The sequence below is a fragment of the Gambusia affinis genome, linkage group LG15 (assembly GCF_019740435.1).
Source record: "Gambusia affinis linkage group LG15, SWU_Gaff_1.0, whole genome shotgun sequence".
Lineage (NCBI taxonomy): Eukaryota > Metazoa > Chordata > Actinopteri > Cyprinodontiformes > Poeciliidae > Gambusia > Gambusia affinis.
The window spans coordinates 17,422,289-17,435,704 of NC_057882.1; the positions used below are offsets into that span (position 1 = coordinate 17,422,289).

Sequence of the window (13,416 nt, forward strand, 5' to 3'; positions counted from 1 at the left end):
TTTTGTTGTCTCATGCCTTCATTTGGATTTATTTCGCCGCCTCCACCACCACCACCACCACCCCAGCAGTAAATCAACAGTTTGGGTTGCAGTCACAGAAAGTACTATTCATATCTCCGAATGATCGGCGACCATTCATTTGCTCTGAATGTGCCATTTGTGGCACGGGCAACGCGCAGCGATTTGAGTCATTTATTCTCCAGCTCTGCCGCTCATAAAGACGGACTTTATGAGCGGGTGGAATAAGCGCGAGCCGCCCGGCCTCCTGTCTGTTTTTAACTGTGACGTGCCGCTGCTGCGCACGTGAGTGCTCGGCTCGCGCACCAATCGTTTTGTGAAAGAGGGCTTTTAGTGTTACAGGAGACATAAACTTGACGTCACAAAATAGGTTAATGGGAGCAGTTTAAACGCCTCGTCAATAGTTTTTTTTTTTTTTTTTCATCTTTAGTCTGAGCCGGTGGAGTGGGAGGCATCTGAGGAGAAGGGAGTGGCCTGCCACTGGGCGCTGAGCACCTTGACTGAAGGTAGCAGCAGCAGGTGTTTGTGTGAGCCGTCAGGAAGAGCCGCATTCCTGGGATGTTTCCCTTCTTTTGACGTCGCACAGAAAGCCGCGACGGCTCACTGGTGTTTCTCAGTTACAGTACACTGCGAAGCTGTTTCCTAGCCTTTGAATTATTATAATTTTTTCCACACTTTGTCATGTTACAGTCAGAAACTTCAAGGTATTTTAGGAAGCTGGTGCATTCTGGTTTTAGAAGTGAAATCTGGACAGTGTGACCTGAAGACCAATGAACACAGAGGACAGCAGGTCAGGGAGAACGATGTGGTTTAAAGCAGGGTTAGGTTATAAAACAATATAGCATCTCACAGAGTTTAGCCACTGTTTAATCCATCATCAGATAATAGGAAGAGATAGCACAACTGGAAAGAGCTCAGGCATGACATTCTGTTGTAAACCTATTATGTTCTCCCTATATTTGGTTTTTATGGTAGTCTGAGCCAGTAGGCTAGGACCCTGAGGGGTCTTTGTTTTAGGAGGAATTGTTATTTTTGTACCCCCAATAACCAATCTACATAGGTGCATGCACCTCATGTTAAAGTTAACGGCCCATTTTGCATGTGATGCTTCTTTTTGGGACCAATATGGAGCCATCTGCGGCTATCCAACAATTAGTATACCTGCAAATGCGTACGAAATATTAACATTCTGTTATTTAATGAGTAAAAGGGATTTAATTTTTATTTTTTTTTTCTAGAATAGGGCACCAAAACTGGCTCCAGCCCAGGGGCCCTCGTTTTTTAAAATCCGGCCCTGATGGCAGCCTGTTAGAAAAAAGCCTTCATAAATAAGAAGTCACAAGACGGGAATGGGACATGGATGAGATGCTGAAGAAGATTCCTCTGTTCAGATTAAAGATAAATAATTTTTTTTTGCCCTGCATGTTGAATGCTGTTTGTAATGGACAGCGAACTCTCATCACTCTAATGACATAAAATCATTGACAAGACATGGTGGTGGCAGCATCATGCAGTGGGAATTTTATTTTATTTTTTTTCAACAGATACAGTGAAGCTGATTATGTTCAGGTTATATAAAAATATTTAGATCAAATCATTGCAATGTGCTTGAATGGCCCAGTCAAAGTCCAGAGGATCAGTGGCAAGAGTTGAAGACTGATGTTCACAGATCCAACAGTTTGTATAATCTTACTGAGTTTGAGCTACTTTTTTTTTGGTCTAACCTTTATTTCACCAGGATACAAAAACAAATTTGGCTTCGGTGCAACAAATTGCAGTAAAGGAGGCGTTAACAGAGTTTCGGCTAAAGGGTGCTGAATGCAAACCCACACCGCACTTTTCAGATCTTTGAATAGAAGACAATTTGAAAACCTTTCACTTTACAATCATGTGCTACTTTGTCCTGGTTTGCCAAAATACAAACTAAAAACACATAGAGGTTGCTGTATGTAACGTGACAAAATGAAACAAAATCTAAAAGGATAAATACTTTTGCAGGGTTGGATGTCAGATGTTTAAGGAACGAAGCTACACTGGAAATATCTCCTTTTTTTTTGCATTGCTGTCTGAGATTTTCTACCATCAAATGTTGCACATCAAACTGAGTTGTAATAAACTCAGTTTGGATATTTAAAAAAAAGGAAAAACTGCCTTCCTTTCTCTTGACCTTTATCTCCTTCAGCTCACATACACCATCGTCATGGCAACTGCAGCAGTGCTGCTGGGCTTCAACAGAGGTTGAAGCAGCGAATAAAGATCAAGATCCACTGAAAGGCTGAAGGGCAGATCGGGGCAGAAACTGATCATCAGGAGAAGCGGTTGAATGTGAAGTAGTGGAAACGCTGCAGACAGCGTTGACATGCTAGCCGCGCTGCTGCACGCCGTCTCTGCTGCACGCCGTCTCTGTAATACCCCACAGATTAACTCACTTCGTTGCACAGCTCATTGCACTTGAAACTCATGCAACCCACTGAATGGCTTTAATCTGGCTTCCATTTCTTTATTTGTTGTGTTTTTATCAGTTGCTCAACAGTTACTCTCACGGTTTCTGTCCTTCTTATGTAACGGTCAACACTTTTCTGGGGTGGAGGGAGGTTTAGTGGTTGTAGCCGCTCTGCTCGGTCCAGTCAACCATTCCAGACAATTCTTGTTGAAGAACACGCTGCCTGCTGTGTTGACTCTGTTTTTTTTTTTTTTTTTTGAGTAATTGCCTGATAATTGTGCTGTACGAACTAGCCGGGTGTGGCTCAGACGAACCCACACCGTGTCCAGGAGGGACGCTCCACCATCTGGTGTAGGAATCCTCATCACAGCAGATGTATGGGTGTGTGTGTGTGTGTGTGTGGGTGTGTGTGTAGCAGTAATAGGGTGGGGAGGTGGGCTAACAGTCAAGGCTAATTACTGTACAGCTGCAGTTTTACACTTTTGCTGCTGTTTGACAGGGTGGACAGAGCTACTGCGTCTGCAGGGTGTGTGTCGGTGAAGCCAGACTGACATTTGTCAGTAAAATACTGTGTAGCTGGTATTTTAATCTTTTTGGGGGGTTTTTACCACAGTTTTAATGTGTTTATTGTTTCAGTAAGGCATTCTTTTGCAGTCCCATCATAATATCAGGAATCATGAGCGAAGTACTCGGTCACACATGTGGGGGATTGCCCCCATGTTTGCCTAAAAACATGTTTTATTTGTTGCTTAAAATGGCTCGACTGTTCTTGTGGCTGTCCAGCACAAGAACGGTGCTGCAAACCCACATGTGCGTTTCATTAGCATGTTATCGAAAGTTCATGTACTTCAGTAAGTAGATTCACTCAGCACACACTGGAGCTGTCCCACTGGAGCGCTGTATCGGATCCTTGACTCCACTTGAATTCATATTTATTAGTCTTTACAACTGTGCAGTTTTTTCTAAAAACTTGCTAACTATTCAGGAAGCATTAAAAGTCACATTAACTCCTTCTAGATTACACCTTGCCTTTTTAGCAGACACCACACCTCAGAAACAGTGAAGTAATCGTCAGATTCTTTGAGTAAATAGTGAGCGACGTGTTCCACTGAAACCAAAAACGATGAGCAAACTTAAGGTGAGTTGTCGCGAAAGACAAACAAGGGAAAGATTTTCTTACTGTAAACCTGAAATGTGCTTCCTGCACTGTAGGAATGTGAAGCTGGTGGTCTGACTCAGATCACTGGTATGTGCACCTGCAACCTGCTTTCCACCGCCTCCCTCTGTTGTCAGGGATGCGGTGCCGGTTGTAGTCAGCGGACTTTCTGTTCTTGTTGATAAAGTAGACTCTTCCTCACTCTTTGCCCCCTGTGATAACGAAGGACAGAAAGTCTTTCCAGAGATTCAGGTGGACTGCAGCTACCAGGGTTTGCTTGGTGATGGTGTGTGCAGGAGACAAGCTTTTCAGTGTGTTATTTATATATTTTTTTTATCCATTTTTATGAGCCATGTTGCAATCCCAAAGGCGGTCTGCCAGCAGCACTGCCAAGCACATCACTCTTTCTTTGGACTGCTGGAATTTACAGCTTAGATAGTACTCTTGCTTGCTTTCTATCCTGATTAAAAAAAAATAGATATATAAAACTTTCAAGCTGGTGCTCTCAGGAGAAGCAACATTTGTTTGACCTGCTGCTGCTTCTTTAAATTTCACGGCAGCCATAAAGAAATCTTCTCTAGCTCTGATCTTATCTCCTTCCTGATCGTGATCTTCAGATGTTTAGAACATGTTAAAAGACTTTATGAGATTTTTTTTTTTCCCCCACACGCCTGTAATCAACACGTACAAGTCATAATGGTGTGATGTGCAGATATTCGGCACTTTTCATCTGCATCCTGCCTTGAGAGTTTGCCAAGCGCGGGGTGCCGTTCGCTTCATTAAAACCTTGGTGCAGTTTTTTCTTTTTTGAATCTTTGGTTACAGTAAAAGGACTAAAATGTCTTCAAAGGCCTGATGGTTTCTCTCATGCCAGTGTGATGTTTAATTACTTCTGCATGTTTGTGTGACTGATGAGGGCCACCAGATCCACAAACTGCGTGCAGTCTGTTTCACTGACATCAAATAAAACTGAAAACATTTTAGAAAACTTGTCCTGCTCTCCTGAATTGTTTACATGAGTCAGAGAGAGTTTAATGATGTAGGTAGTCTGTGTGTGTGTTGGGAGATTTTATGGCAGAAAAAGTGGTTTGTCAGTTCAAAACGTTCAAATGTAACAGCTTGTATGTTTAGAGCTATTTACTTAAATGGGAAACGTATATGCACTAATTTTTCTGTGATTTGTTTTTGGTGAAATTCAACAGATCATTTAATAGCAGATAAAATTTTTACTACAAACTGATGGAATTTGACACAATACAGAACCTCAGAGAATAGCTTTAAATAAAGGCGCTATTTGTTTGCAGTCTTTTTCTCTTGTCCGCCACATAGTACAAACAGAAAAAAAATATTTTTGAGTTAAGAATTGTTTATGAATCGAATAGTGACCCTATGAATCGGAATCGAACATTTAGGCACTGAAAGATTCGCATTTCTACCCAGTAATATTTCTTAATCTCATGGAAGAATATGCAAACACTCTGTCTGCGCTCACGAAGATTGACTGACCACAGGAAGATGGGTGTATGGATCTGAAAGTGAAACTGATGTCATGGGCTACTTCCTGATTAATTTGGTTAATAATTGATCAGAGAACAGGGCTGACTGCCTGCTATTAGATTTGTGCCGCTTAGCAAAATATGTACATGTACCAGAATCCTAGGAAGGCAAAGCTGGAACATTTCGCTCTTAAAACTGCACATTTTTATGTGCAGTTTAAATGGAAGGAAGAGTCAATATTTTTCAGAAGTGTTTTATCTCCAAAGATATTGCTTAATAGCTTATCTGTTAGGCCCAGTGCCGTTACCAGGCATCTGTTGAAGTGGTTCAGTTTGTTTTTAGCTGTGAGGTGGCCAGGGAGACGGACTGGGCTTCACTGCTAATCCATTCTGTTTTGATCTGGGTAACGGCTGTTTTAGCTTCTTTCCGAGACATTTTAGAGAACATGGCTCCTGTTAATTGTGCATCAATTGACTATTAATAGACTTTACTGATGTGCGGCTCTCCGATATCAAATATTTCGGGATGGTTAGTGGAATGGTGGCAAAGTTAAGTGGCAACCGGCAATCACATGTGAACGTTTTCCAGTTTGGAGGTACAGATATAACAGCACCAAGAAAGTTATAATCCAAATACAACTCTGGAAAAAAAATCAGAGAGCACTTAAATGACCAATTTCTCTGATCTTACTTTTTATAGGTTTTTGTTTGAGTAAAATAAACTTTTATTATTATTATTATTATTATTATTATTCTATGAAGTGCTGACAACATGTCACTGAAATTCCATCCAAAAATTTATCATGTGATGCAGCACTTTCAGACCTCAAACAATATATAAAAAAAAATAAAAAATTCATCTTCATTTAGAAACAGCAATACCAATGTTTTAACTCTGGAAGAGTTCAGAAATCAATATTTGGTGGAATGACCAGGAGCTTTTCAATGGGGTTCAGAGCAGTGGGCTCTTAATTTTTCCAGAGCTGTGGGTAAAGAAACAAAAAATGGGATTTCTACTCTAAATAGGAGATTTTACGCATATTACTTCCTTTCCTATGAGGATGTCTCCAGCTGGCACTCACTGAGAGCGTCTGTAATCAGAACTGTGACTATAATAATAATAATAATAATAATAATAATGGAGGAAGTGTGTTATGGTCTAAAAGAAAAATTCAAATGATTGACTTTTGAATATAGATAAATATTCTTAAGTACCGTGAAGCATAGACTTCACTGGTCGGTCTTCTTTAGGCTCAGCACTGTATAGCAGCCTGCAGCACAAAAGAAAAAATCCATTCCTCTTCATGGATTATAGCTGGATGACAGCCTCTTGATAAAGACTTTAGCTGTCCAAAGTCACAAAACCCTTCCATAAAGCCAGACAGGATTGTGCTGTTAGTCTGATCAACTTCACTGGTTGTGATTAAGTGTCTCATTACGCCTTGAAACCACATTTACGTTTTCTTCTTGTTCCTGTGTGCAGGCGTTCTGCTCGACATCCAGCGGCACTTTGAGGTAACTGACAGTGGAGCCGGCTTGTTGCAAACAGGTAATTCTCCTTTAATCCCTTAATTACACATGAGACGCAAAAAAGTAGCTCCGCTCCTGAATGCATATCTCTGTGATTACTGTAATTACTGCGGTGGTGTCATTTTAAAAGAATGGGACAATGAACAACAAGTGGTTGAACTGCAAATCTTTGGCTTTGATCTCAGCCTATAAAAATGAAATGTGTATTAACACAGATCTAGCAGCCACGTTTTCACTTTTTTAAATGGAAACTCAAGTAAATTTGTTGGATGCCAACTTTACAGGCGTTTTAAAGAAAAAACATTTTACCCGAGATGCAACAATTAGAATTTGACATTGAAAATTCACTTGAAGACCAATGAAAATCATAGAACAAAGATAAAACAATGACCGAATGCTTTCTTTAGCATCTTATATTGGGAATTAGCACAGCTAGCATCACTAAAACATCAATTTCTATATATATTCCCTAAAGTAGGTAGGACTCGAAGATTTCCTAAACATCTCCAAATTCATTATTCATTCTTTGATTTGTGACAGAGGATAACAATTAAATGTCATGAATAAAATAGAGTCTTTACACTCAGTCCAGCCATCTTGAATGAATGATCGGCAGACATATCTCAGTTTTCCATGAAAACACATTTTCTTTTAAATAAAGCTCTTCTTTCATTTTGAAATACCCCACTGATGCAAAAAAGCTCCTTCATTCAGGAGCAACTTCCTCACTGAAGAGTGGTGTTGACATGCTAGCAAGGTGTGGTGCATTCACGGTTCATAAAAGGTTGGATTTTTGACGTTCTGGCCGTTCAGTTTAAGCGGATCAGAGCCGTGGTCTAAATCTCCAAAATGCACAAATGATTTCAAGACGTCTTACATGCACAAACATATAAAGTTTTGAAGCACATGTCAGCCTCAGCCGACTCCTGGAAGTATGTGCTGTATTAACACACATACAAATGAAGCCGTTTGTGTTTTTGCTCTTATAACACTGGATCCCATCGTGACTCAAGCAACAGACTTGTGGTAGAAGCGTTTCCTCCCGGCAGCGTCAGTGCGGCAGAGGAAAACACAGCTCCAGTATGTGTGCTTCCAGAGTCTGACGACTCCGGTTTGGGGCAGGGCTTCCTGTGCCATTCCGAACCCCAAAATAAATCCATCTTCTAAGGAGATACCGTCCAAAGCCCTCTTATTGGAGGACAGGACCTCGTCTTGTCTCTGCCTGTGTACTCAGGCTCGTCCAAACACCGGCCACCTCTCCGCACATAAAGTCCCATTGAGGACAAGCAGGCAAGTTTAACGTTGAGGCAGGGAAAGAATACAGTCCAGTGTTTCCCTCCTCTTCACTCGGTGTTCCTAAGCTCACTTTGGTTGAACGGCGGGTTAGGGACAAAAATATCCAGCAGGAAACGTAAAGTGTTTTCACTGAATTAGGCACTTGTTAACCCTCTAAATCTCATTTACACCTCCAGTAATCTGGTTTTACTTGATCCTTTGTGTATTTTGTACCTTCGACTCCTCATGTGAATTTGTGGCAATTGCCCTGAGTTTCAGAAAGTTTTCTGTCCTCTGTGTGCCTGCACCAGCCTCTGCATTCGTATGGGAGAAACCAGAAATTATGAAGGGTGTTCTGTTTTCATTGGCTTGTTATGTCTGCTGTGCACAGAACCACATTTCCAGAGACTCAAACACACTTGTGTTTGTTGACTTGCAGAGACAGCTGATTTATCCCCTATTCCTTTAAAGTCCATGAAAGGTCCCCATAAACCCAGGCTTAGAGTTTCGGTCACACTGTGACGAGGCTCTATCTATCTGGACTCCACTTGGCCCCTGATATCCAGGTGACCCTTTTCTCACACCTGAATGAGGAATTGTGCTTGTCGGGGCCTTGAGCTGTGAGAGCTGGGTGGGTGCCGATCCCGAACTTAGGTGCGAAGAAGAGGTTTGGAGGGTGATGTAATGCTGGTCCTGGAAACGAGAGAGCCTCAGCTCCATGTGTGGACATGGATGTTTACATTTTGCACATCCGGCGTTCCCCACTCCCCCGCTTCCTTCTCCAGTAGGAACAATCCCCGCCTCTGTGAGCACCTGGCTGGTTCTGCCTTTCCTCCATCCTCTCTGGCCTGGCAGCTCGGCTCCACCTGGGAACGCAAACTGCAGACGTAGGTGTTTTGCAGGCGGTGGGTGTTGTCTCTCAGCGGAGGTTGTTACTCATTCGCTGCTGCCAGGTCAAACTGACCACACACCGCAAGTCACAGACTAAGCTAACAGCTGAGTAAGAATCACTTAACGTGCTCAAGGAAGAATTTTCCTCTTTTTTACTATCCTTTTTGGGCTTTTTGCAATAAAATTTCTTTATGTTATGGTCAGTGGCGAAGTTGCTTCAGGAAATACCTTCTTGACCAAACAGCGGTGTTTCTTCTTAGACCCGCAGCAACATTCCTACATCACAATATATCCAGAAAAAACATCTCTGAACTCAATAGATTTCCTTATAGGCACAAGCATCTTATTGGACTTCTATGTGATTTATTGAGCACATGACACTGAGATCTTGTATATCTGTAAACGGGTCTTTATAAAAATTAATATTTCTGCCACATTGATTAAACGAATTATATTATACACACAGGATCGACTTCAGAACAGCTTTTGTCCACAGAAACAAGCACAAATGGGCATTGTTTTAACATGCCAAACATCTAGGGGGCAGTGTGGCGCAGTACTAAAACCTACGTCAACCAATCAGATTGCATTAAAGCAACCATGACTTCCTGTTACCAATTAAACGTGGTGCCAAATAATGATGTGGGATATTATTTGTTGCAGATGGTAATCCCATTAATTTTGATAAAGAAAAAAAAAGTTTAATCTCCTTAGCATGATGCTCCCACCACTTTGCTTCAAAGTGGTTGGTAAAGGGTTTCAAAATAAAATATTAAGAAGCATGCATTATATTTTTAACACTTCATAATTACACACCACTTTGTGCTGGTCTATCATGTTAAATCCCCACAAAATACAATGAAATCTGTGGTCCGAGGGTTGTAAAACTAATAATAATAATAATAATAATAATAAAAAAATTAATTCTCAAAATCTCTCCCTAACAGCGCTGACCTGAATTTTGTATTTTTGTTAATTATTGTTTTCCATGTGTTGTGTTAACCCCGTGTTTACACACGAGCCCAACCTCTGCACTGCAATTTGGCAACACAGATGCTTCCAAAAGCAGCTTACACAACAGAAACCGACAAGAGGTGTGTGCTCACCTCTACCGAGCACGCCCGCGCTTTGTGCACATATGTCCTTCCAGACCCAAAAAGGCAACATCTCAGCTCTCAGGTGAGATGTTACCTCACCTGAGGCAACAGAGGGGCGATCGTTGAGCCCAGAGGGTTGTGGCCCTGACCAGTCGATCGGGCCCTTCAGACTTAAATCGACTGTGCTGCTGAAATATGGAACGGTTTGTGTGTGCGCGTGTGCGTGGGTGTGTGTGTGTGTGGCCCTTGGGCAGAGGCTATCTGAAGTAACTGTGTCTCACACAGCTGTGGAGAGGACAGGCCCAAGGGTGCAGAGGGTATGGAAGGTTAATGGAAGAAAGAGAGGGGGTTTCACCTGGATGGTGTTACCTTCCGTCGAGGGGGGAGTTTGACTCCTTTTGTGAGGAAAACGGTGAAATCTGAGAGAACATTTTCCCCCCTCCTGGTAGCATACTACGCTTATTGTGTCCAAGCGCTTTGAGGCAAACTAGAAAAGTTAAAGAGTTGAATTATCTCTCATAATGGAAGCTGGCATGATAATTATACCTCCCTGGTTTAGCATGGAGACGGTTATTGGGGTCAGCATGGCTAGATATACAGAGGGCGAGGCGGCTTAATCAGGGGCCTGGGCTGGAAACAGCTCACAGACCGAGTGTGCCGTCTTCCCTGCGTGGCTAACCCACCTTGTCTGAAACACGATACCAGAACACACACACAGAGACATCCAAACACACACTGACTCTACCCCGGTCTTGACAGGGTGTCAGTCTGCCGCAGCCAGCTAGAGACCTGTGAGAAATGAGGCCACAGCCGCCGTGTGAGACTAATAGCCTCGGCTCGCCACGCACATCCCAACATGTCACAGTTGTCTGCGTGGAGAATACGAACGCACGATACTAGCAGGAGGAGGTGAAGCACATCATTATTTAATAGGCCAAAGAACAAAGGGTGTTGATGTAAGAAACAAAAAGCCAGAGCGGTATGTGGTAAAAAAATGACAAATTAACAGGGAAAAGCTATCACCCCTGCCCTGCTATTTCCTATATTTTCCATTCAAAATTGCTTTAATAACTATGCCATACCAGAAACAACAATGATTTTGCCCACAGCAACATGAATTCAGCTGAGGATCCTGAGTGTAGCTCTGTTCAGTAGTTTAAACCTGGAAACTCTCAACATCACACTAAGACCCAGTAACCTGAACCCCTTTTCTGTTTCTAAATAATAAAAACCTGCTCTTGTTCTCATCACAGTTGTACACAGTTGTACATAAAAACTCACCAGTTTTTATGCTACGCACAGATGCTATAAATGTCCAGTCTATATTGCCATTTTGTTTCGGCTAAGAATATTCCTGCATGTGCAGTGAAGTGGTAGGCAGAAAATCTGCTTTTAAGTATTTCCGCACACAGAAATCTAAAGCTTCATCCACAGTTCCTAGACCTGATGAATTCAAAACTGAGCTTAACCGATTAGCCACACGTTTTCTTAGCAGCTAGCCGCCAGCCAACTGGACACGCTGACATGCAGGCGAGGTTAGAGAAATTAGTGCTGGTCTCTATGTTCTCTTGCAGATTCAGAAGTTTCATCTTTTTACCGTCTGATATACACAATGTGAGCATGTAATAGTAAGCAGCCTTCACGGGCAGGCTTAGGCAAATTGCTAAGGCTTGAGGCCTACAGGGGAGTAAAGAATAATACATACCTACTGTAGAAACACAATGGTCTTTACTCTTGAGGTGTGAACTTATATTGGGGGAGGTAACAGTGTTAAATATAATTTAGAAGATATAAGACAAATCTTTGTTACAATCCAAACTGCACATTTACTTTTCCATATGTTTTACGCTCCACTTTAATACAAAATTGAGAGAGAATCTCGGATTACTGGACCTTAATGGATTTAATTTGTATTCCTAATAAAGCGGACTAAGTTGTGGTGAGGAATGGTCGGCCTTTTTTACATTTTAAATAGTGCAAAAGTACCAGAGTTGTTTCCTGAGTATTTCTAGTTTTATGGTGCATAAATAAACACCAGCAGAATGGATTAAAAAGGGCTTTAAATGTTTGGGTTACTTTTGGTTACAGAGTTAGACAACCCAACTCCTGAAGTTGCAATTCTCACTTTGGGAGTCAGATGTCCAATATGGCTGCCAATCACTAAAACGTTGTGAAAATTGTAGACACGGTTTATGTCTAAGGACTTCAAAGCACTATAACCTCATTAAATCAGGGATTTAAAAAGATCATTTGGTTTTTCTGACTAACTAGTTCTGCGACTAAATTGGAAGCGATGTAATACCTAGTTCCTTGTTCCAACTTCCACAACAAATCAAGTGCAACATTAGCTGTAGCCCGTCAGGCTAACCTCATTATTTGCATGCTCAGCCAATTCAGGCTCCTGTGCTATTTTGGCCGTGATGAATAAAAATATCAGCATAAATTTATAAATTCCTTTGCAAAATGACTGATTCACAATATATTTTTGTAGACAACATGAACACAGTTCAAGATATGGAAATAAGCCGGAGACACGGCCAAGGCCAACAAGACAACAACCAAAACAAAAGGAAAAGCACTTCAAGAACATGAAAGAAGACACCAAGAAGGCTACATCAGACTCTGTATGGCCATGGTGCGTCACATGGCCAACATGTTAGGTGATACGTGTCAGTCAGAAATGTTTAGTATCACAAAGTAGCCTGTCTTTCCTTTTAAAGTGGGAAGCTGAGCTATCGTTGTTTGATCAGCTGTTTTGGCCGGTCACTGCCACTCCTATTTTGTCTCTTGGCCTCAACAGTATCCCTAGTTACCTCTCCGCCCCCCTCTCTTTCTCTCTCTCCCTCCCTCTCGCTCTCTCTCAGCAGTTTGGCAGCTGCTGTTGCCTTGTTGTCACTTACAGAAGCAAAGGCCGAATGTGACATGAGAGGAAACGATAGGAGAAGAACGAGCCACCTGCGACTTCCTCCTTCTTCCTCATGCACTGCATCGAGTGTTAATCTTCTCCGCTATTGATTCCCAAAGCCAAGTGATTCCATTGCGGTATTGTTCACTGGCCTGTACGCCACCCCACACCTCCCACCTCCCTCCCGTGCTGTGATAAGAATAGAGCGATGACCTGATGATGACATTGACATCACAGCAGTGTGGCTGTGTGTCTCCGTCTCTGGTTGTTTTATTAGGCCATGTCTCCAAAGGGGGCAGCTGTTGGGTGATGATTGGCACTCTGCCTCAGTCGACTTCCTCCCCTTCGCTTCTTGCTGATGAACCCGCGTCCTGCGGATGAGGGAATAAATACACAACCAGGTCTTTTGCAAATTTTCATGCAGATTTGGTCTTGCTTGCATATTCAAGTGCAAACAAATGTGGAAGACAGCCATGCAAATCTGAAGCAGAAGTCAGCAGCCAAGCATTTGGGAGCATCAACTCTGTGACAGATTTTCTCCTCTTCCGAGCGCGGATTGATTGCTGCTATGTCAGGCTGCTCCTCTCCTGCAGCCATGTGACATC

General features: G+C 42.2%; 1 protein-coding gene across 20 annotated transcripts in view; it reads left to right on the plus strand.

Annotated features, from left to right (window-relative positions):
* Positions 1-13,416, plus strand: part of spns2 (spinster homolog 2 (Drosophila)) — an 82,612-nt gene that overhangs the window by 19,408 nt on the left and 49,788 nt on the right. For all 20 annotated transcript variants that reach the window (XR_006372956.1, XM_044140855.1, XM_044140853.1 and 17 more), the window contains one exon: positions 6,597-6,662. Coding sequence is in view for 18 of the 20 variants with exons in the window: in XM_044140855.1 (XP_043996790.1) it covers positions 6,597-6,662 (66 nt within the window). In the remaining 2 variants the exon portion in view is untranslated. The remainder of the gene's footprint in view (positions 1-6,596; positions 6,663-13,416) is intronic.